Source organism: Nelumbo lutea, chromosome 7 (assembly GCF_056320005.1).
Source record: "Nelumbo lutea isolate HS-2025 chromosome 7, American lotus-T2T, whole genome shotgun sequence".
NCBI lineage: Eukaryota > Viridiplantae > Streptophyta > Magnoliopsida > Proteales > Nelumbonaceae > Nelumbo > Nelumbo lutea.
Genome location: NC_142690.1, coordinates 27158983 through 27184234, shown reverse-complemented (window position 1 = coordinate 27184234; position 25252 = coordinate 27158983). Strand labels below are relative to the sequence as shown.

General features: G+C 39.9%; 1 protein-coding gene across 6 annotated transcripts; it reads right to left on the bottom strand.

Annotated features, from left to right (window-relative positions):
* Positions 1-2162: 2162 nt before the first annotated feature.
* LOC148845842 (chromo domain-containing protein LHP1) lies at positions 2163-24549 on the bottom strand. 6 transcript variants are annotated; one of them, XR_016102207.1, is made up of 8 exons: positions 23807-24429; positions 23646-23671; positions 23448-23534; positions 22491-23297; positions 22072-22114; positions 3100-3160; positions 2945-3006; positions 2163-2787 (listed from the first exon to the last, which is right to left on the bottom strand). XR_016102207.1 is itself a non-coding variant. In XM_088954827.1 (7 exons), exons 1-6 carry the CDS (start codon positions 24095-24097, stop codon positions 2962-2964), a joined length of 1317 nt encoding a protein of 438 aa, XP_088810953.1. In that variant the 5' UTR covers positions 24098-24549; the 3' UTR covers positions 2163-2787; positions 2945-2961. The 6 variants fall into 6 exon arrangements, 4 of the variants coding, with proteins under 4 accessions (XP_088810953.1, XP_088810957.1, XP_088810955.1 ...); XR_016102208.1 differs by having other exon boundaries at positions 2163-2781; XM_088954827.1 differs by lacking the exon at positions 22072-22114 and having other exon boundaries at positions 23807-24549.
* Between the last annotated feature and the right edge of the window lie 703 nt (positions 24550-25252).

Genomic DNA, 25252 nt, shown 5'->3' with positions numbered 1-25252 from the left:
AAAAGAACCTCCTCTAATTCCTTTTTCAACCTCCACCTTAATTCCCTTTCTTGAGTATTCATGGTTTGTTGAGATTCCTTCTCATGCAGGTCCTCTATGTGGGTCAACATATTGGATTTTTGTTCCTCTATTCTCCCAAAAATGTCCTTATTCCATTCTCTTAAGTTCTCCCTCAAGCTTTTCAACTTCTTATGAAACCTTACCCCTTTCCACTTCACCCCCCTCATTTCTCGATTCCACCATTCCTCAATCTTTTTTACAAAATTTGGGTGTATCAACCACATATTTTCGAATCTAAAGGGTTTGGGTCCACTCCTGAAAGGTTCTTGCCCTATCTCAATGGGACAATGGTCAGAGGTAACTCTAGGTAAAGCTTTGGATAGCAAGTCTCTATTCTAATATTAACATATCATAAAATATATATATATATATATAAACATTATGTGGCACCTTATACAGAAACATGTAGGTGCTTGGGTGAGGCAACCATCCAAGGGTAACTTGTCTCTTAGGCATCTCCTTGATAATTGTGCCCAACTATTTAAAATGATTCTCTAAAATACATTACAGACTCAGCTACAATGCGAATTAGACAGATTTACCAAAATGCTGCTCTCTTGACTCTAAAAATTATGAATCCTCACTTTAAACACCTCTACTGTAACAATGGTCCAACCACTTAAAATATCCGCACTCTAGTATTTGTATTTTTCCAATTTACACATAACTTAACGGGCCAATGTTTGATTTGGATCTTTTCCAATTAACATCAAAATTAGGAAAACAATAAAAAAACAACTAGTGTGGCTAGATGAGAAATAAACAAAGGCTGTAAGTAACTTGTCAATTGTAAAAATATTTTAAATAGTTTGACTATTTAAGTTGTTATGCTTATAGTTCTATGAATTTTTCAAACAATATTAAAAACCATAATATTTAACATGTATATATATAAAATAAAATATTATTTCTGTGAGACACATTCTTGAATCCTACTTTTTTTTTGGTTCACCAAGTTGGACTCCTGGATATATCAGGTTCTGACTCCTGTGTCCAAGCCCATGCAACGCTGGAACAAATGACACACTAATGCTAAGTTCACAAGACTTAAACTTAATGTAAAAAGTAAAAACTAAATTCAAGACAAAACCAAACACTTCAAGACTCGAATTGAGGGACGCCCCAGCCTACAATGCCACTGATACAGTGTAAGAGAAGACTGAAGAACTGTTTATGTTACACCTTCACCCAGACCTTACAATTCCCCAATCTCATGCCCTCCACTAATCTTCCCCATTTTGAGATGCTAAAAAACACAATATGAAGGGAAGGTGAATGAGTGGTTAAGAGACTTCATCAATTTATTAACAGAAATCAAACCGAAAGGAAACTTAGGAAATATATGAATATATAATAAAGATGAGTCAAATAATAAGCTGCATGTACTAGATACTAATTATGCAAGAGTAATAGACTGGAAAGTAGGTAACTGAGACAAATAAGTGACCACCCAGTCATATGATCTAAAGCACCAAAATCAGTACCCCAAGTGGGATATTGGAGCAATTAAAAAGCAAACCAAGCAATACCTAACTTGGCAAGAGTGATATTATTTTTTTTTAATAACAGTATTTCATCAAGAAAATTCCGAATTACCCATATAGAGTAGCAGGCCAAGAAGTACAAAGCCAGCATAGCTTGTCAATAATACAATTGAATTACAGAGTTACAGATTGATTCCCATCCCTGGTTCACCCCAGTCCAAAAATTCCTTAACTACTCCAGCTTTAGCTAATGCATCAGCCAAGCTATTGGCACTTCTAGGAATCCACTTTAACGAGGTATTCAAATTTCAACCTAGCATATGAGCCTGCCTTACTGAAGAAATACATCTCTCTCTCTCTCTCTGGATTTGGGGTGCATGGGGAGGCTAGCTTGATCCAGCCTAGTTTTTTTTTTTCTTATTTTCTTTCCTTTAATTGTAGCTCAAATTTTCATTTCACTGTCTGCAATTAAATTGTTCTGATCTGTTAACGATAAAAATGCAACTAATGAAATCATATCTGCTTAAAATCACTGCATTCTCAACAGAACTTTTTTTTTTTTGATAAATGGTGAAAGTTATTAATAAAGAGGCAAAAGGAGGGGTCACACCTCAGAAATACATGGAAAGGTTAATTAGATAAAATTATACCTATGAAATACATAAGTTACCTAACAATGAAAGTTTCATTGAAAAGAAAATCCTTCCAATGATTACTATGCTGAACAAAACAACCACCATGGAATTCCTTCAAAATGAGACACTGCTGATCTCATTGTTCTCTCTATTTCCCAAGGCTTCCTTAGAAATGCATTTCAATTCAAATATCCTATTTTTCCTCTCCTTCAAGTTCTCAAGGGACATAATTGAACCTCCACGAGATCTTATTTCCCATGTAGAACGGTATTAAGGCTCATGATAAAGTCTACATAGTTGAGGATGACAATCGTCGTGAAGATTTATCCCAGTTTAATGGGAATAATCAAAACTATGGAATACAAGAAGGCAAAAGCCAAGGAACATATTACAACAAAAGTAGCCACCAGGGATGAAGTGCATCACTGATGAAACTTGTGTAAGTTTGAGTAGGTTTCTAATTATGGTATAGCAAAACAGTACTGCACAGGAGGCACCTTAAGAAGCACACATGCAGATAAACAAAACTTGGCCTGCCGGTAGACTATTAATTGTGACCTTCCAGCCAATAGAGCACTTCTGTAAAGCCTCCTTCAAGTGTCCTGAAACTGAAACATACAAATGAAAGGACATGCCTTGGGTTTTACCAAACTGACATGCTAAATATCAATTCAATAATCACTTTCACTTTCATCAACCAATAATCCATACTTTGTAGTCCTTTAAGTTGTTGATTCAAACTCTATACATCCATAGATTCCATACCTTATGAGTACATTGTTTCATGTAGGAGTATAGCGGAGATGCTGCTCATAGAAGCTTATTAACTGGAAAATAAGAAAAACTCATAAGAAGACATTAGTTCTGATATCAGTATTTTGAAATTGTGTAATCCTAAATGAATGTAGAGGGGCAAATACCAGGAGGGGATTATTTGTCTTCAGAAATTTGCTATCCACCACCACTTCTTTACCATCTGACCTATAAATTTCAATGCAAATTACAATATCAACAACTAAGCAAAATTTCAAGAAAAATAGGTCCTTCTGAAAAGAAGTTACAGAGTGGTTGTTAAAAAAACATATTCAAGGTGAAAAATAAACTATCCCCAATTTACAACTGAAGCGTATAAGAATAAGACTTGATGAAAGCAAAGCTACAAGAGAGAATGATCAACAATAAAATCCTAGAGAAGAAATTCAAAAGAAGTACCTGTAATAAAATAAAAAATGTGTTGAAAAGCTACAAGCAACTCATTGGTGTATTTTTACAAGAAAAATATACTAGAGTATACCTCATTCACTAGTGTTTCTATAAATGAAACAGAATAAGGGACCTGCTAGTAGGGAGAAAGAAAGCTCTCCTATACAGACAGTTGAATCAGTGTGAATTCCTTGACTTCCATGCTTTTAAGATTTGGAGCTCTGCTGCTCCATCCAAAGTTAAATTCATTGCTTGAACAGCAGTCTTGGAGAAGTGTTTGACTTGTGACAAATTGCAGAGGAGAGATATGCTCTTGGATGGGATGAAGAGTGTTATGTGTACTTAGGAGATAGAGACAGCAAGACATCTCTTTCTGCACTGCTCCTATACAGCCAAAATATGGAGAATGTTTCTGGCTATATTTGGATGGGTAGGACATTTTCCATATCCAGTCTTGGCTTTCATGCAGAGCTGGCAGATAGGTGGATTGAGCAAGTGGGGGAGAATTGTAAGGGATTTGATGCCTTTGGTTTTGCTTTGGTGTGTGGGGAGAGGAACATTAGGATCTTTTTTTATTTAATTACTGAGGAATATTAGGATCTTCCACAATCAAGGAACCAATAAGCAGGGAGACAAGGCTATGCTCTTGGCTGTCTATCAACAAGGAGTTCAAATCCTTAAGAGCACAGCAGATTTTTGATAGATCAATTTTGTTTCTTTGCTAATTTCTTGCTAACACAATCTGTAGTCACTCGTACATCTCAGCTATTAAAGGCTCTTGTTTGTATCTCTTTTTTTTATAACAATACAAGAAGCAAAATGTGGTTGGAAGAAACAGTGCTGAAGAAGAATATAGAGCGATGGCATGTAGCACTTGTGAGTTGATGCGGTTGAAGCACTTCATGAGATTGGAATTCCAATTGTAGGACCCATGGAGTTTTTCTGTGATAATCAGATGGCTATACACATTGCATCTAACCCAATGTTCCATGAAAGAACCAAACATATTGAACTAGACAGCCACTTTATGAGGGAAAAGGTTAGTGGAGAACAAATGCTACGTTTGCTATATCTACATCATATTCAAAGTCTAAAGACCAGTTTGCTGATTTGTTTAGTAAGATAAATCTACATCATAAAGGATGACTTAATGGCTGTAATCGAAGAATTTCATCATAGAGGGAAAATCTCACCGGGAGCAAATGCTACATTCCTAGCATTAATTCCCAAGAAAAAAGATGCTAGAACCCCCAAGGATTACAGACCTATAAGTCTTATTAGTAGCCTTTACAAAATCATTGCAAAAGTGTTGGCAGAAAGGCTAAACGATGTTTTACCCTTAGTAGTTTCCCAAAACCAAGGGACCTTTGTTGCAAGGAGACAAATTGTGGACCAAATCCTAATTGCAAATGAGTGCATGGCAACAAAGATAAAGCAGGGAGGGAAAGGCATTATTTGTAAACTGGGCTTGGAGAAGGCATATGATATGGTGGATTGGCCTTTCCTCTTATGTTTGTTAGAGAAAAGTGGTTTGGAAGGAAGATGGAGAAAATGGACCAAAGGCTGTCTAAGTTCGGTGCATTTCCAATCCTAATCAATGGAGTGGCAAAAGATTTTTTTCCCAGCAAAAAGAGGAATTAGGCAAGGAGATCCTCTGTCTCCCTTCTTATTCACATTTGTGGCTGAGGTTCTAAGTAGGAAAATCATAAAGGCTGATCTAGAAGGTCTTATCAAAGGTTGGAGGGTAGGGAAATCAGAGGTGGTGGTAATTCACTTGCAATTTGCAGATGATATTATCATTTTTTGTAAGGAGGTTGATGATTATAGCTTGAGGAATTTGAAAGTGTTGTTGGAAGAATTTCAAAAAATCTCTAAATTAAAGGTAAATTGTGGAAAAAGTTGTGTGGTAGGAGTTAATATGGAAGAGGATGAAAGCCAATCAGTGGCACAACTACTTGGATGTGAGGTGAAAAGATGGCCACTGGAGTACCTTAGTTTGCCTTTTGGGTGGAAACCCAAAACATGAGGGCTTTTGGAAACCTGTCATAGAAAGATTCACCAAGAAATTAGACATGTGGAAAAGAAATTACATCTCTTTGGGGGGAAGGATTATCTTGATTAAGTTCACCTTAGCAAACTTGCCCACTTACTTCTTGTCCACCTTTAGGATCTTGGCAAAAATAGCTAGGCAGCTAGGGAAGATAATGGGGGACTTCTTATGGGAGCTGGGAGAGGAGAAAAAGGACCATTTAGTAAAATGGGAACAGGTTTGTAGATCCAAAGAGCAGGGAGGACTAGGGGTTGGGAACTTAGTGAAGAGGAATACAACCCTTCTAGGAAAATGGTTATGGAGGTTCTCCCATGAGGAAGATAGATTGTGGTACAAGGTCATTGAAAACATTCATGGCATAGCAGCTAATGGCTGGGATGCAAAAGTAGTAGCTAATGCAGCTTCTAACTCCCCTTGGAAAGAAATCTGTGAAATCTTACCTTTGTTTTCTAACTTCATTCATATTGATGTTGGGTGTGGGAACAAAAACTTACTTGGGAAGACCTTTGGCTTGGATACCAACCTCTTAGCTTGCAATTCCCTAATCTCTACGCTCTATCAAACCTAAAGGTTGAACCTATGGCAAGAGTAGCTACAACCTCAGAATGTGGGTTAAAGTTAAACTGGGATTTAGGGTTTAGAAGGGGGTTGAGGGATAATGAGTTTGATTCTCACCTTCTCCTTTTGTCAAAGTTGGAAGTGGTATACCTGGACCAAGATAGCCATGATAATAGAATTTGGCATCCAGCTTCATATGGTTTATTTTCCTGTTCTTTCTTCAACATACTTGCTCAGTCGGCTAGCGTGGGGATAAACTTTCCTGTAAGAGAAATATGGTGTAAACCAATTCCTCCTAAAGTACAAGCTCTTTGCTGGGAAATGTTTCTAGGGAAGGTAAACACCTGTGACATGCTATAGAAAAAAAGGCCAAACATGTGCCTTTCTCCTCATGTGTGTGTTCTCTGTAAGGCTTGTGGTGAAACCCTTTCTCACTTACTGCTCTCCTGCTCATTTGTTTCTTTTATTTGGGACTATTTCTGTTCTCTTTTTGGATGCAGATGGACCCCCCACAAGACATAGTGAGTCTCTTCAACCCAACCTTCCTAAGTCAACAGAAGAAAAGGGGAAGATGCATGTGGAAGACAATACGTGTTGTTGTGGTTTGGTCTATTTGGGAAGAGAGAAATCAGAGGATCTTCAATGGAAAAAGTAAATCCTTAGAGGAGGTGATTGAAGCCATCAAAATCAGATCAGTACATTGGGTCAAAACCTTGTAATTGTTCAAAGATATTCCCACGGATGACTTCTTAAGAAATTGGACAGAAGTGGCACTCTCAGAACCACATAGAGAAACCATAAGAGTGGAGTGGAAACCACCAGGGGAAAATAAACTGAAACTAAGCTTCAATAGGAGTTCCTTTGGCAACCCAGGAAGAGCGGGAGTAGGGGGAGTCTTTCGAGACCATCATGGAGTAGTGCTGGCCTTGTTCTCAGGACCAATCGGGCTTGCAGACTCGATTCAAGCTGAATCAAAGGCTCTATGGCAAGGACTGAAGCTTCTAAATTATAACATGGGCAAAGCAAATTGAGTTAGTACCTTGGAAGCTAAGATTCACTTTTAGATAGATTGACCAACTTGCAAAGAGATTTAACTCTACTTTCAATTGGGTTAAAAGGAAAGCTAATGGGTTAGCGGATGTGTTAGACAAGCAGGGAGCTAATAGACCATCTTTATTTTGGGCAGTATTGTAAACTACTTTGCTTTGGAAAGTATTGAATCTTAATTTCAGATTCAAATCAATCAATGAATTTCTTTGCTGATAAAAAAAAAAAAAAAGAAAAAGAATCCAAGGGATAGGTCACATTTCTAATAAGCTAGAGATATATGACATATATGCTCCAATTTGAGAGGAAGAACTAGAGTTCATCAATAAAATAGGCATGTAGGATATTTTACTTGTCTAAAGAAGAAAGCTCCTATATGTGCTATTTTACAACTTAATTAGGGACATGCAATTATATACTACTTTGTGGTAAAAGGATAATGGACTAGGTTCTCATTCTCCCAGAGTTTGAAGGAGTCACAAAAGAAGACCTTGGTTCTGGATTTTGGAACATTCTTGAGTTGGTTTAAAAGTTTCTCATGTTATTGGCTTTTGTAGATCTTCTCGCTCCTTTGAGTGTACTCTTTTGTTTTGGTTTTGTACTCTTCTGTGGCTTTGCATCTCTGGTGACATCTCATCACTATCAGATGTATTCTCTTTTCTATTAATAATTTTTCATTTTTTCTGATCAGCAAATAAACTTTATTTATTAATTTGGAGTAAGCTTAGAATTGTTTTTACTGAAGAGTTGTCCAAATTACAAGGAAACAAAAGCTTTCAAGTACATAGGCCATCCAGTTTCTTTTTCACTGCAGCAATTACAGCTTTGTCCAAAATAAGGTTGGTCTATCAGCCCCCTGTTTTGCTAAAGCATCTGCCATTCTGTTTGCTGTTCTTCTTACCCATCCAGACTTTGCATTAACCTTTCTTGCAAGATGATCAATCTCCCTGACCACAAATCTGTATTTCCAGGTGCTGACTTTATATTCTTTGCCCAAGAAATAACCAAAAGAGCATTTCCTTCCACTTCCAAATCTCTAACTTCTAGTTGCGAAGCTATTTTTAAACTTTGTAGCAGGGCCGTGATTTCAGCCAGAACCAAGTCTCCAAAGCCTACTGGTCCGGAGAAGAGGGCTTTTACTACTCCTTGATGGTTTCTGATAACTCCCCCTATGTCTGCCCTTCCCAAATTGCCAAAGGAGCTACCATCAAAATTTAACTTCAGCTTATTTACCTCTGGTGGTTTCCAAACCATTCTCACTACTTCATTATGTATGTTTTTTTTTTTTATGAATCTTCATTATGTATGTTTGTCTGTACCACTTCAGTCCAATTCCATAATGTTATTTGTAGAAACATCTCTAAAGAGGTTCAATGTTTTCACCCAGTGTGCTGATCTAGCTTTTATTTATAATTATTGTATATATACCTAAAACCTCCCTCCCTCTCTCTCTCTCTCTAGCCACATCTGTTTTCCTTTATTTTTCTTGATTTTGATATAATACATGTCCAGTGTTTTGAAAACCAGACGGTCAGACCATTTGGCCTGGGAACTGGTCATATCTCTGGGTCTGGTTTTAGCCTAAACCGCTTTTTCAGAAAAAAAAATGTTGATTTGGTCAGAGAACTGCTGACCCAGATGGTTGAACCGCTGAACCGTTCAACCCAGACAACAGTTCACGGTTTAATGATTTTTTTTTTGCTGGGAGGATTAAAGAGCAAAAGATGAGAGAGAGATGGGGGAGGGACTGAGATAAGATCTCAGATATAAGATCAAAGAGAGAGAAATCTCAGATCTGTTGTCCTCGTCCTCGTCCTCGTCCTTCTTCCTTCCTTTGACTAATGATACATACATACATAAATATATATGTAATACATTTTAACCTAATATTCCAATCTAAGGGTTCAATTTTTCAACCCGTACGGTCAAACCACTGACCCAGAAACCGGGGGCCAAAACAGTAATGTATCCAGGTTCGCTTTTAAAACCTTGTACATGTCCATCTACTTTTGTTGGGTAAACCTAAGCTAAGTTTCAATAACAAGCTGAGGGCCCCAAGGTAATTGGTGGGTCCTTATGGTTATGCATCTCTAGAATAAGAATGTAACCACCCTAAGGAGTACCTACGAGGAGATGGATTTGGGATTTATCAACAACTTACTAGTTAGAAGGAGAAATAGATCCACAGTGAGATCATTGATTGGGATCCATTATGCCTTTCAGGAGCAGGAAACTCCATTACAAGGAGCTCTTAAGCTCAGTTTTTTGAAGATTCCCTTCAGGCAAACTGCAAGTGAAAGTGTTGGAGACTCATTCAAAAGGCACAGACGAGAGATTTTAATGTTGTCCTTTTTTTGTGGTAGTCAACAATATAAGATATACTCATTATCAGAAGTTCTTGCTATCCAAATTTTAGATACCAAGAGCAAATACAAAATAATTTCAAGTTGACACAACGATAGTTCTTTTTTCCAGGTCCTAGGTATCCCCAAACCAAGATTTGCCTTGACACCCCAGATTTTGCTAGAAAATTCACTAGAACATTTGCAGACCTGTGAATCCATCTGAATGAGAAGTTCAGACTTCTTCTTACTGCTTAAGCTTCTCTAACCGTAAATCTGACACTCCAAGGAACTTCAACTTCTAAACACAGCCATGAAATTAATAGTTGGCAGTCTCTGTCTACAATTATGTTCCTCAATTATTTAGAGATGCCAGTTTTAAGCTTCGTGTTACTATCATTAGCTCAGCCTTAAAGATATGACTAGCTCTACTGGTCCTGAGAAGCTAATGATATTCTTCCTCCATCCATTACCACACCCTTTATTCCACATTCTCCGGGTTGCCAAGACTAAACCCATCAAAACTAAACCACCATCTTCAGGAGGATTTGGTTGTTGCAAGAACAAGGATGAGTCAGGGGCGCAGAGTGACAGGAGCTCAAAGAGGGAGAAGAGCAGGTGGGTAAAGTGATTCATTTTGGAGCTTTGCTATTTAAGTTATTCCTGAATCATCGCAGAAGGGGAGGGTCAATAAGTCTGAGCAGGTTGATGTGAGGATTGAGCTAGAGAAGGAGGGAAAGGAAGATAAGGAGGCAGATCCGGAGGAAGGAGTGGAGGAAGATGACAGGGGGATGGGGGAATTAAAAAAGAGGGATAGGAGAGAAACTCTGTGCGAGTGAAGTTGAGAACAAGGTGGAAGTTTGTCCTGAAGAGGAGTACTCAATTTTTGAAAGAGGTGAGAAATACTCAATTTTTGAAAGAGGTGAGAAATACTCAATTTTTGAAGTAACAGTTGGCAGGCTCGGAATTGATCTAGGCCAAAGAAGAAAAACAGAGAGTAAGGAAGGTGTGGCTGTTATTTCAGAGAAAGTTAAGATAGCGAGAGACTCAAGTCCGCCCCATATTGTTCATATATCAAAAGTTTTCTCAAGGTTAAAAGATGGTTTGATTGGGGCTGGTCCAACAAATAAATATAAGAGAGTTATATAAGAAAAAAGGATAAAAACAAAAGGTTTGAAAGGAAGGTGTTAGAGGGGCAAGGAGAAGAACTTAATGATTCAGTTGGGGAGAATGAGCAAATGTCCGTTTCTCATGGAGATAGTTTGGAAAGGCAACCTGGGTCAGAGGATAAGTAGGAGGGCACCCGAGACTTAGAGGGGAACTCTGAGAAGTCTCAATCAGCTTGCAAGGACAAGGAAGGCAGAGTGAGGATTGAGGATTTGGCGGACAGGAGTGTTAAAGTTGGCAGGAGCTTGGGGTTGTCCTTTTGGGGTGGAGAAGAGTTTGCTAGAAGGACCTATGAAGTATTCAAAAGAAGTAAACGGGAAGAGAGGTTGAAGAGTTCTGTAGCAGGGGATGGAGGTGAGGTGCGGAATGAGGAAGGTGATGGGAATGAGGAACTGTAAGGACATGATTAAGGAAGATGTAACTCTGGAAGACTGTTTCTCTTTTTTTTTTATGCTTTGAGTATGGCTGTTGGATGTTGGTCATTATTTTTGTATGTTTGGGTGTTTCTCATCACCCTATTTCGCCCGTTCTCTGTTTCTCTTTCATTTAATAAAATTTTATTTCTATTCTTCATAAAAAACAGGATCCCACTTCTCAACTCGTGATTGTTTCCTTCTAGATACACCTGCCAATTGTAGGTCTGTGGTGAGGGGCACAGAGAGTGTCTTCCTAAAAGACGTGGTGAGGTTTTCTGTAGGACTGAGAACGGGAGAGAGAAGGAGGCTAGGGTTTCAGAGTAGTAGAGCTTATGCAGAACTTTAGTAATGGATCTGCGTGATGTCTCTTATTTATGGAGGTTTCCTCGAGGAAAGGAGGGAAACTTATCTGCTTTGGGAAAGCAGTTCCGAGTTTATTGGATTTGAGATTGGCAATAGGTTTGGGGTTTTGCCATGCATCCTTGCAGTTATGCCGGTACAATGTTTCCCACTTCTCCTGGTATCCACATGTGAGCATGAGTACAGCTACTCCCCTTCTAGAAATCCAATCATGTGCACTATGGGAGACATTAGAGATTGGCCTGAAAACATCTATGTGTTGGTGAAGCTATGCGATGGGGCCACTAAGTGTTTCCACGGGACAGTGTTGGAGTTCTTATCTGCAACCGGTACTTCCAAGGGAGAAGCTAAGGAGTGAGGCCGAAGGGTGTGTCCACAGGGCAAGGTTACGGAGTTGCACTACGAGGGAAGAGATTCTTGCCACAGGACTATGACAATCCTATGATGCAGGATCAGGGCATAGTGGTGCATCACAAGATTGCAATTGTGGTGTAGACTACGGAGGTGTTTGGCAAGTCTTTTTAAGATCTTCCAAAAGCTCAAGACCTTAAAAGACATGAGCTTTTATGGGTAGATCTTCATAGACCCAAGACTGTTTGGTTGCAATTTTTTTCATAGATCTTCTTAAAAGCAAAAAGACCCAAAGATCATTAGAAAACACATATAGCACAACAAATAAGTGTTGAGCATTTAAATGGAAATACACCTTGGAAATGTCATGTGTTGGACCCACTAATGCATTCAAATGTGTATTTAACACTTATGGGCCCCACCCACACATTGGTTTATACAAATGTGCAGAGGTTCGTTCGTTTAGGAGGCCTATGTGTTCAGATTCCTCGGTGGTGGAATGTGAGAGTGAAACAAGGGTTTTTTTTTTTCGAATGAAGAAAGATCTCATAAGCCAAAAAAGACCAGAAGCCTCAAATGAAGCTTTTGGATTTTGTACAATTTTCAGCTTTCTCGAGCATTTTAGGAGGCCTATCTTTTTGGCTTTCTATCTTGTGGTTGCCAAACAAAAAAGCTCAGTACAAGGTCTTCTGAGCTTTGAAAAGCCTGAAAGACCCCTTAAAAAGACTTCCCAAACACCCTCTACATCTAGAAGATGCGCTGGGTGATCATGACATGGCATATTGCCAGTCTCTTTGCACTAGGAGTTGTGAGGGTAATAAGTGCATCTGTAGGAAGTGTCTGCACTGGGAAATCATTGTGACCATCCCGATGTGTTATTGTACTATTTCTATCTGTGCGCTGGCTACCCATGCCAGCTCTCAGAGGACCACTTACCACAAGCAGGACAGTACCCAATCCCATGTACTTACACCAATATTTGCTAACCTCTTATCACTTCATCCAATGTTACCCCTTAAACTCTTACAGCCATCACCCAATGAGCTATTCTCACCTTAATTAGTTCAATCAATGATTGTGCATCTTATTTGTTCTCACCCCAATCAGGTCCGATTGTTGATGGTGATCCATTTACAGCTGAGATTTGTTCCAAGGTTTTTTTTATTAACAACTCTATCATTCTCTCATTCTAAGGCTTTCATCTGATTTTTTTTTCTTTTTCTTTTTTTTCTTTTTTTTTTTTTGGAGAAGCAACAGGAAATTTCATTAGGAAAGAACAACAAACATAAGGAACAAAATATGACTCAAAGCAATGAGCACAATATGAACTGATTTATCCCATAAGCCTAAAGCACCAACAAATCCAAAAAACAACAATAAGAAAAAAAGACTTACAAATTACAAGCTGGCCCTGGGCATCCCCAGTCCAAACTATCTCTACCTACTCCACTTCTTGCCAACAAATCAGTAAACGAATTAGCACTCCTTGGGACCCCCAGTTGATTGAGGCATTCAAAGAGACACCTAAAGAGTGAGCTAATCTCACCAAATATCTGAACTGCCATGAGATAATCTTGAGAATTCATCCACTGAACGATTGTTTGACAGTCCCCCTCTACTTCTAAAGACACCAAGCCCTGTTGCAGGCTCAACTTTAGTCCTTGAATTAAGGCCAATAATTTAGCTCACAATGAATTTCCATGCCCAACTGGACCAGAGTAACTCTGCATTAAATTGCCTCCAGAATCCCTAACCACTCCCAACTCCAGATTCTCCAGGATTCCCTAAACAGCACCCATCGAAATTTAATTTGCATCTCCCTACTCCTGGAGGGGACCATTCCACTACTTGTTGAGGCACCTAGATTGAAAACCCGCTATTATATCCCATCCTCTTAGCACATCTTTGATGGTAACACCATTAAATTCTTTGCATATCAAAGCCCAATGCACAGTCCTTATCATCGTTAGTTCAATCACTTCTTCCACCCATTTGTATTTTTCATTAAAAAATCTATTATTCCTCTCATTCCAGAGTCCCCAAAGCACAGCACCCCTCACACATTGCCACAATTTTTTCTGTCTGCATGTAATATATTCAGCTTTCATCTGATGTTTTCTATTGATGGGGACTCTTGAGTTATTATTGGGTGGATGCAAAGATGGGTCTCAGGGCCCTTGGATTGTAAGACATTGGATCAGAGAAATGAAACCTCCCCTCCAAAGTGAGCATCTTGTTCATATATATTGATCAATAATCTAAGGTTATGTTTGTTTTGATAGAAATAAGAGGAAAACAGAAAGTTGAGGAGTTCTTAAGGAATTTCCAAAAAAATACTTAAGAACTTTCCCCCAACCTTCTGTTTCTCTTATTTTCTACCAAACCAAACACAGACCAGAGCTCAGCTAACTTACTGGCATATACTTTGGCTAGGGGAAGGGTTTCTATGCCTATCTTATATTAGGAGTTTAGGACCCCAATATTCTAGACTAGTTCTCTATTTTTTTCTTAGCTTTAAACCTGACACTTGATATCAGGGATCCTAACTTGTTTATTGCTTTCTTACTATGGTTTCTACCCACTCTTTTAGGTGACTGAATTACATATATTTATCTCTTATTTGGTCCTCCATAATTGTTTTTCAGTCCTCAATAGATTGAGTTAGCAGTCATGAAGAATGATTAGGCAAGATAATGCTGCGGCGGTCTGCTGTGGTTTGGGTTATGTTGGAATAATGTTAAAATTACTTAGTTGCAGATGTTATGGCCTGTTTGGCTAATTAAAGTGTTTTTTATTTCGTTTTTTTATTTCTGTTATGTCTGTTATTGTACTCAGGGGCACAAGGGTCTTTTCCCTTGTTATTTATGTCGCCTTATATATAGTAAAATAAACACTGGCGCCGCCAGTACTGTTACATTGCAAACCTTCTCTCTTCTCTCCTCTCTTCTCTTCTTCTCTTCTCTCCTCTTCCACTTATCTCTGGCCGGCTACATTGTCAAGATGGTATCAGAGCGGGAATGCTGATTAAAAGAGAGCAGATCGATTAACCGTACTGTCAAAAGAAGATCGACCAACCCAAAGAACAGATCGAACAGACTAGCAGAAAAGAAATCTGATTCTGGACTACAGAATAACTACGACTGGTACAGTTCTACCTATTTTTTCTCTTCTTTACTCTTCTTGGTCATGTGCCGAGTGAAAACCCTATGAATCTGGGGCGGTTGAATGCTGCCGAACCTGTGTAACCCTACTTTTCTTGGATCGTGTGATCCTGTTCATGTGTTAAGACAACTGTAGGTCAATGCTGACCTGTCTTCTCAATGGTTTGAGTTGACTATAAGTAAGAAGGATCTCTCCTGCTGATTAGTGGCTATTAGACATTCTGGAATTCTGGTAGGTGGGGACTGATAAAACTATACAGGTCTGAAATCTGCTGAATATTACCTCAGTTTTTGTCCGGAATTTGATACTGTTTGTGCTCAATCTGGTTGGTAAACCCGAGTGTGTGGGTGTGGACTGAGTGGAGCATTGTTTTGTGGAGTAAGGAGGGGTCCTAAGTCCGGTGTGTGGGACTGATTAACTGCTTGACCATGTCGACTGAGAATTCTGCTACTTCAGAGATCTCAGGGAGCTACAATGGTGTGAGTGGGGGAATGGATATGAGCTTTCCCATGGCTGTCATTCCCTTTGATGGTCTGAATTACCTTGAGTGGTCTAGGGGGATAAAACTCTACATCACTGCTAGGGGGTGAATAGGATACACCAATGGGAGAATAAAGGAACCGAAGTATGGAAGTGTTGAGCATGATAGGTGGAACCAAGAGAACAGTATGGTGATGTCTTGGCTCTTGGTTTCAATGCTGCCACAAGTAAGGAAGACTTTTATGTGGGTTGAAACTGCTTGTGAGATATGGGAACAAGCGAAGTCCACTTATTCAGAACAGAGACACTATGCCAAGATATATCAACTACAAGCTGAATCCTCTACTTGCAAGCAGGGGGAGAGGAGTCTCTCGATGTACTATTCTGATTTGACATCAATATGGAAAGAACTTGATCACTATTAGAATGTGAATTGGAAGTGTGATGAAGATGCAAAGGCCTATAAGTCACTTGTATCACAGCAACGCGTGTTTGCCTTCCTCCTAGGGCTGAATTTGTCATATGAGTCCATCAGGGTACAGATCTTAGGTAGTAAAGACTTGCCATCAGTCCAGGAGGTGTATGCCTTGGTGCAGTCAGAAGAAAGCAGAAGAAGTGTGATGAATGGTGTAGAAGGGGAGTCAGTTGCCCTAGCGGTCCGGGGAAATTCAAATACAAATGTCGGAGGTGGCTTTAAAAGGGGTGACACTCAGAAAAACTCAGAAGATAAAAGCAAGCTTTGGTGCACTCACTGCCAGAAGACACGACACACTAAAGATACATGCTGGGATCTCCATGGAAAACCTAAATGGGCACAGGATCTGGGTAAGAAGTCAGCACCGGATCAGGGCAAAAAACTAGGCCAGCAGAATCAAAAAAGGTGTAACTCAGCTAATATGGCATCGACAAAGACTACTCCTTCCGTAACTCAAGAGACATCTCGGTTCTGACCCTAAAGAAGATATTATCAACTCCTTCTGTGAACATTTGGAATTGTATGGTAGGACTCTCCGCCAGGTGGATTCTGGGCCTACTCCTTCTACCTCATTTGCGTCTACATCAGGTAATGCCACAGCCTTCCATGTGTCATCTCATACTAACTGCTTCACCTTGGATTATTGACTCCGGAGCCTCAAATCACATGACCGGTAAGTCAAATTTGTTCCAGACATATAACCTTCTCTCTGGGAGAGATAAGGTAAGACTGGCTGATGGTTCTTTTTCTACCATAGCTAGCCGAGGCACCATATCTCTCCCACTTGGCCTTACTCTTCCTAATGTCCTGCATGTTCCGAAAGTACCTATTAATTTGTTGTCGATTAGTAGTATTACTCACTCTTCGAACTGCTCAGTCACCTTTTTTCCGTCTTCATGTGTGTTTCAGGATTCGACCTCGGGGAAGACGATTGGTAGAGTAAGCATGGTGGATGGTCTCTACGTGATGGAGAATAATGCTGGTCTAATGGCGACTGAGTCCACAAGTTCGTCGAGTGAGAGTCAAGCCTATTTATGGCATAGTCGTTTAGGTCATCTTTCTTTTGAGTCGTTAAAAGCTATGTTCCCAAAGTTGTTTGAGTCCTTGTCAGTGAGTTAGTTACAGTGTCAAACTTGTCAGTTGAGAAAACATTGTAGAAATTCTTTACCTTTAAGAAATAAAAGATCTGAATTTCCATTTCATATTGTTTATTCTGATGTTTGGGGCCCTGCTACTCTACCTACTGCGGCTAGATATAAGTATTTTGTTACTTTGATTGATGATTATTCTCGATACACTTGGGTTTACCCTATGCGATCTCGAGATGAAGTGCCGCAAATTGTGAAAGATTTTCAAAGCATGGTGTTCACTCAATTCCAAACGGAAATTCATATTTTCCAGTCGGACAATGCAAAGGAATATTTCCATAGTGATCTCACGAAGTTCTTTGCTTCGAGTGGGTCACTTCAGCAAAGCTCTTGTGCCAGGACACCCCAACAAAATGGTGTGGCTGAACGAAAAAACCGTCACCTTCTCGAAGTTGCTCGTGGCTTGTTGATTCATATGAATGTGCCAAAACAGCTCTGGATGGATGCAGTATTGTGTGCGACATATATCATCAATCGCATGCCCTCTCGGCTACTAGAGTATAAGGCCCCACAACAGCTCTTGTTCCCTACAGCCCCATTGTCCACCATTTTGATGCGTGTTTTTGGGTGTCGTTGTTTTGTCCACAACGTGTCACCTACTCGTGGTAAACTTGACCCCCGGGCTATTCCTTGTGTTTTTCTTGGTTACCCTTCATCTCAAAAGGGGTATCGTTGCTATGATCCAATTGCCCGCAAGTACTATGTTTCCATTGATGTCTCATTCTTTGAGAGTCAACCGTTCTTCTTGGTTTCTCCTCGGGGGGAGAGTAGGGTTGAGGAGAAACAGGCGACGACTCAGATTCAACTACCTCCTTTACTCGATCCTCCTTCGTTCCGGGTTTTTCATCGTCGCCATAAGAGCCAGCAGAGTTCAAGAGCCGTGGAGCCGGACACTATGCAACCAATATCATCGGATTCACCTGAGGCAGATCCGTCTCATCAGCCAGGTACACTTGCTCCCATTGCTCCTTTAAATGTTGATTCACCTGTCCCCCAATGATTTTAATATTCCTATTGCTAAGAGAAAGGGTGTTAGATCGTGTACCACTAATCATCCTATCTCTAACTTTGTGTCCTATGAGCATGTTTCACCTTCGTACGGTGCCTTTCTCTCTTCTGTGGATAGTGTTCCCATCCCTTAGACCGTGGCAGAAGCTTTGTCAAAACCTGAATGGACAGATGCAATGCAGGAAGAAATTGATTCCTTACACAAAAATGGTACGTGGGAGTTGGTAGATCTTCCTGAGGGGAAGGAACCAGTGGGGTGCAAGTGGGTGTTCACAGTGAAACACAAAGCTGATGGAGTGGACTATGCAGAGACTTTGCTCCACTAGCGAAGATGAACTCCATCTGGATTCTCCTTTCCTTGGCAGCAAATCTTGACTGGGATCTTCACCAATTGGACATCAAGAATGCCGTCTTGAATGGTGACTTGGAAGAGGAGGTGTACATGACCCAACCCCTAGGGTTCTGTGCCAAAGGCAGTGAACAAAAGGTGTGCAGGTTAAAAAAGTCCCTATATGGGTTGAAACAATCACCTCGGGCTTGGTTTAGTAAGTTCCATTTAGCAGTCCAACAGATGGGATTCAAACAATGCCAGTCAGATCATACCCTGTTTGTAAAAAGAGGTGAAGGTAATCTAGAGACTAAAAAAATTCTTAGCCACTAAATTTGAGGTGAAGGATCTAGGCCCCTTACGATACTTTCTTGGAATTGAAGTTGCCCACTCTCACAAGGGCATCTTTATTTCCCAACAAAAGTATGTACTAGATCTACTAGAAGATACAGGCAAGTTGGGGGTAAAACCATCTGACTCACCTATTGAACCTAATCACCATCTGGGAGAAAGTCAGGGAGAGTTTTTGAAAGATGTAAAGATGTTCCAGAGACTCGTGGGGAGACTTCTGTATTTGTCTATGACCAGGCCTGATATTGCCTATGCAGTGGGTGTCCTTAGTCAATTCATGCGTAGCCTGAGGACAACTCACTTTGAGACTGCAGAGAGGATCTTGAGATATCTCAAGAAGTTTCCTGGAGCTGATTTGTTGTTCCAGAAACACAATCACTTAAAAGTGGAAGTATATACTGATGCGGATTGGGCAGGAGCAGTCAATGACCGAAAGTCTACCAGTGGTTATTGTGCCTTTGTAGGAGGAAACCTTGTCACATGGAGAAGCAGAAAACAAAGTGTGGTGGCTAGATCCAGTGCTGAAGCAGAGTATAGAGCGATGGCTCATGGGGTTGTGGAAATCATGTGGATAAGAAATCTGTTAAGTGAACTGGGTTTCACAGTAAGCAATCCTACGTCACTCTACTGTGACAATAAAGCTGCCATCAATATTGCTACTAATCCAGTTCTGCATGATAGGACGAAACACATTGAAGTGGACAAGCATTTTATCAGAGAGAAACTTGAAAGTGGAGAAGTGTGCACACCATATGTCAGCTCGGAAGAGCAACTTGTAGATATCTTCACCAAAGGTCTTCATCATGTGCGGCACAAAGATTTGTGTGACAAGTTGGGCATGATTGACATCTATGCTCCAACTTGAGGAGTGTTGGAATAATGTTAAAATAACTTAGTTGCATATGTTAGGGCCTGTTTGGCTAATTAAAGTGTTTTTTTTATTTCGTTTATGTCTGTTATTGTACTCAAGGGCACAAGGGTCTTTTCCCTTGTTATTTTTGTCGTCCTATATAAAGTAAAATAAACATTGGCGCCGCCAGTAATGTTACATTGCAAACCTTCTCTCTTCTCTCCTCTTCTTCTTCTCTTCTCTCCTCTTCCACTTATCTCTGGCCGGCTACACTGTCAAGAGGTTACATTGAAATTAGTTTGGGAAAAACTTGTTGAATGTCCTATTAGATATTCTACTAATGGAATCCCAATAAATACTAAGGCTACATTTGTTTTCCGTGTAAATGTTCTTTTACACTAATGGAGTTGAGACACAATGGTTTGGTGAGAGTGTAAAATGTGAACCGGCCATTGTGCTGATTTACACTCATCCTGTTTGGTTACATCAACGTAAATAGAGTTTACGTTTTCTGGTTTGTTGTAGCGGGAGATGGTGCAGAGGAGGAGGGAAGCAGAGGAAGAAGAAGAAGAAGAAGAAGAAGAAGAAAAAGGAGGAAGTGAAGAGAGAAAGAGAGAATGAACAACTGCTCCTACCAGGAACCAGACTCCCACACTCAGACCATTGACGCTCGGTCCGTCCCCACTTCCCCCCTATATTCTACGATCGTCTCCATAAATCTGTTTAGAGCAAATGAGCAATGGTAGTCGTACCGGTTGGTCAAATCGTATTCATATAATAATATTGTCTATTTGAGGAACGTAAACGACTGAACTGAATGTTGAGATTAAACCATTGCTGACAGCGAGGCAGCGGTGGCACATGCCTTGGTTTTGTGAGAAACCAGAGCACGAATGAAGAAGAAGAAGAAAAGTTTGTGGCTGGTGGCAGCGGTGGAAAGAGAAAAAAAGGGGGGGGAACAGAAGAAGAGAGAAGGAGAAGAGAGAGAGAGAGAGAGAGAGAGAGAGAGAAGGAGAAGAAGAAGAAGAAGAAGAGCGAGCAAGAGAGAGAGAAGGAGAGGAAGAAGAGAGGAGGGGAGAGAGAGAAAGAGAGAACGATGTAATAATATCGATGTATTTATTACATCGATTCTTTATGTAAATTTAAATTAAAATGTAATTTTACACCAATTTTCGATGCAAAATTACATGTTTACCAAACGTTAGTAAAATCGAACCGGAGTGTAAAGTTTACCCCGGTTCAATTTTCCACCCCAAACAGACGTAGCCTAAAGTGCTAATTCTACTCTGATAAAGCCAACATATGTAATACCATCAGTCAGTGATTACAATGAAACTTTCCCATGAAACCTTCTAATCAATCACAGATACAAAGAAGCCATTTGGAATCATGATAAAAGGCCAAAAGGAGATGATATTCAAACTCATAGATGATGTACATAGACCTCAACTTGAAATCCAAGAAAGAACCAACTCAGTTCCATTACCCAACTTGTGGCCTAAATTTGAAGGATGAAAATTTACTGTTTGATTTGATTTTAGTGTCATTAGATAGGTTTTTCAATTACCTATCCAAAAAGACTATAATTGTGCAGTATCAATTATACGAGTCCTGAATGATTTGTGGAGAACCATTAATCCATAACGAGATTTCCAGTTTTTGGGTCATCTGAATATTTGAATTCAAGTTCTAATGATTATAGTCATAGGTGTTCTTTGAGAAGCTTTTGTTTTGGAAAATGACAACTTGAGAAGCATTTTTTCCTCACCAGAAATTTCTACCAAACTCTTAGTGGGTGAAAAAGTCAAATTTTTAAGAATTTTTAGAAGTTCTAGTCAATTTCTAAGTTGTTCCAATTATAGCTATGAGTTAGAAATTGATTATGAGTCTTTATATTAAAGAAATAAGTCTATACAAGTTCCATAAATAACTGCAAATGAGGGCTATGAGAATTAGAACAAAATTTTGTCTTCCGGTTTCTTTTCTCTGGATGTGATGCTCAAGAATTTTTCTTCTTTGGTATGACTCCATGGAAAGCATTGTATTAAGTTAGAATAGTTCCATGCTTGATTCAGGAACAGAAATGTGATTTCGCTACCTTTACTATCATCTTCTTCACTTAATGAATTGATTTTCTATATTTTTCATTATTAATTTGTGGGATATTTGATCATTATAAGATTGCCTTACATTAATTGGGTATCAGAGCACCTGTTGACCATCTTATGTTAAGTCAGCAGTAGCATTAGTGTGTAAATAGGAACTTGAGGTTCTTGGCATCTTTTGTGTTGGGGGGAGGGAGGGAGGAAGGGAGGGGGGAGAGGGAGGTTACTTGACATCTGCTGTGGTTCCAGAGGTAAACATCAATGAGTGCTCATGATTAATGGCATTGTAGGAGTAAGGATGCAGGAGGCAAGAACCTAAGAGTTGGGATTTGAGAGTAGGGGAGAGCTCACTGACACTTTTTCATCCTGAAAAATGATATTAGATATAGAGAAAATTTAAGTTATTTTTTACTCAAAAATGGGAAAAAGTAGGAACTGAATTTCTCGGGGAAATATGATTTTAGGATAAGGTGCTTATAAGAGCCACTGACCTGTTCATGCCTTCACCCTCCCTACCCCCATCTCCAAATTTGCCTAGCAAAATGAACAAAGTTTGACATTATCTTAGCATGAGGACAGACAGATGTTTGAACTTTGAACTTGAAGTAACACAGGATATCCCCAAATAAAGGCCAGTAATCCCTACATATAGTTTGCCTGTACTTCCCCCCAAACCACCACCATCCCCTCTTAAGTCAGTCACTTCATGATAAATGTTAACTGAGTAGGATGTATCAAGAAGAGTATTTCAAGAAATTTTAAAAACGCATAAATCAGAATTTAAATCTATTACACTGCAACTTCTAATAAGATTTTTTTTCATTATCCTCACTTCAATTAAAGGAAAGATATTAAGTTAGTCAAAAGAGGGAAAATTGGAAAAGGAAAAGAAGGTGGAGTTGAAAATCACCTCATTGCCAAGAAAGTTACCAACACATCTTGGGTATCGTTTAATATGGAAGCTGAATATCCAATAGGTTTGATGATCTTTGTAATAGAATATGGATTTGTTGAATCGTCTAACTTGTTCTTGTTACCCACATCATTCCCCATGGACTCGGCATCATCCATCCCTGGTGGTTCGACTCTATCACGAGATTCAAGTGTGCTTCTTGCCATCGGATTTTGAGCATCATCAGGTTCACCTGAGGCTGAATCCTGTTTAAACCTCCTTACAGACCCAGACTTCCTCTTCTTAGCACCCGTGAAACGACTGCTCTGAGCAGGCTCCACAGACTCAACTTTTGAAATCCCATTCATAGGACCATCTTCCTCAGTATTCTTGGTATCAGGGAAACTTATTGAAAACTTCCTAGCATTTGCTTCATCTGCAGGCATTGTTCCTTTAAGCTCACTCAATTTAGGATCAGCTTCATCTACTTCTTTGTTTAGTTTAGGTTCAATGGAGATGTTTGCAGATCCATTATTAGTTGGGCGCTCAGTCCCCGCCACATTCATGGCATCTCCTTGCTTCTTTCCCTCATCCCTGGAATGCTTTCCTTGGCTTGTTTCACCCGCTTCTGTTCCATCAGAAGCAGGAGGCGTAGGACTGCCAAGGTTTGACTTGTTAAGAGGATCCGAGGGCAGAGGTGGAGGTTCACCGCTGAACTTAAGACCAGGTAGAACACCCACGCGCTGCTTCCTCTTGGGCTGAGTATGAGGACCTCCATACTTCCTTTTACGCTTACGAGAAGAACGACTCCTGCCCGAACGCAGACTTTATAACCCAACAAAAACACTTAAAGAAATAAGTACACTAGAGCGTTGATCCACCTCAATCATTTTCTAATCAAACACGATACTGAAACAATAAAAAAAAAAAAAGGAGAACTTGAGAAGAAGAGAAAAGAAAATCAAGGGAGAAAACCTCTCTTCAAATGCTTCGATAACGTCGGAACAGGATTGCAGATTCTCCAAAGGTTCCCAGGTATTTGCTGTCTCCGGCCAACCACGCCTGAAAGATGATCACAGAAATGCCACTTTAACAGCAAGAAGAGAACGCAGATATAGTGGTGCGCCAGTGATACTTGAGAAAAACAATAGTAAATAAAGCTCCGATTCTCACCATTTGATGAGATATTGGGTTTGCCCCTTTCGCCCCAACCATCCACAGCAGCAGAAAGCAACACAAAACCGAAAGGGATTCAAAATCAAACAAGACAAGAACAAAAAAGGAAGAGCTCAGACTAGTACGGTAGGGTTTGACAACCAGTAATGGTGGGGTACCTTACGAACCCTTTTCCTCCTGACGTCTTCAATCTCGTAAAAGCCATCAGCGAGCTTGGGCCTTTCAGCTTCTACTCCTCCCTTAGCACCTTCCTCACCGCCCTCCTCTTCCTCTTCTCCCTCCTCGTCGTTCTCTTCCTCCTCTTGCTCCACTACCCCAGCCACAGCCTCATCTTGAGGCTCCGCTGGTGCCGCTGCTCCATCACCATCGCCGCCGGCGCTGCCTCCGATGGCGGTGTTGCCCTCCTCATTTTGCTGCTGCGTCAAGTCACTCTTCTTCTTGCCGCCCATTCTTCCGCACGCTATCCGCTCTTTGTTTTTTCTAGCGTCCCCCTCTCAGACAAGCTTGAATGTACTTCGATAGTTGGGAGTTGGGACTTGGGAGCAGGGGATTAATCGAGCATTCACTGTGCAGCAGTCGATAGAGACAGTCATCAACTACATCGCAGTTTGTAGTTGTACACGGGAAAATCTGCTTGTCGCATGAGAAATCGCCATTTTATCTGCATTAAATAATGCCTTCTGCCTTCATTTCAGCTTCAGGGCCTCTTTATCGGGTTCAGGGTCCTTGCCTTCAGCTTCAGGTTCAGAAAGGAAGCTGGTCGAAAGAGGCGTCTGGCCCCGTCTAGGTTGAAGGTCTGAATTTGAAGAAATATGGGCCAACTGATGTCTCCGTTGAAGTTTGGGTTAGGCTCGGGATTGATTTTAGAATTAGTTTAACTAAACATCCCCCCTAGTTTCATATATTTACCAAAACAACCTTCTGTTAACTGTTTGTATTGCCGTTGGAAAGTCACATAACCACATAACCTAATAGGAAGGCCATATAATACAATATAAACTTACATAACCTAGGAAGGCAAGAATGACATTTCCATTTAATTAAATCTCTTCAAATGATATTAGGGTTAAAATTATCATTTTCCATGATGAATTAAGTAAATTGGTTGCAAAATATAAGAGGTGTTTTACTAAAGGGTTCGATTATGATACCAAAAAAGCTTATAATCAATTAAGAGGTATCATAAAAGTGATAACCAATTAGGTGGTATATGTCAATTCACAGGGGGTGTTTTAGTCAAAGCTCTTTCAATGGCATGTCTTTCCCATAGGTCTTTCCTTAGAAAAATGCATATTATAAGGCAGGGTTTAGCAATTTTGTCAAACTATAATGGATGTTTTGATAATGACCCTTAATTTTGTCGCTCTATTTATTTACAACCCTTAATTCTATCCCATGTGCAAATTCTAAGGAGACTAGTTTTTGCATTTGTTTTATTTTATTTTTATTTCTATTTTCCTTTTCGTGCCCTAACTATCTTCTTCTCCCCTTTCTCTTCCACCTCCACCCTCCTCTCCCCGTGTGAGTTAGCTTCTTCCACCTAGGGGTGCAACTGTGATCCCATCCGATCCTATTTGGTCAAATTTAGATTACCTTGTTTGAAT

Coding starts and splice junctions, on each gene's coding strand:
- LOC148845842 (XM_088954827.1), bottom strand. CDS start 24,097: ATGGGCGGCAAGAAGAAGAGTGACTTGACGCAGCAGCAAAATGAGGAG. Junction 23,298..23,447: donor ATCGAAGCATTTGAAGAGAG/GTTTTCTCCCTT, acceptor TGGGTTATAAAG/TCTGCGTTCGGGCAGGAGTC. Junction 3,007..3,099: donor AGACAAATAATCCCCTCCTG/GTATTTGCCCCT, acceptor CTTATTTTCCAG/TTAATAAGCTTCTATGAGCA.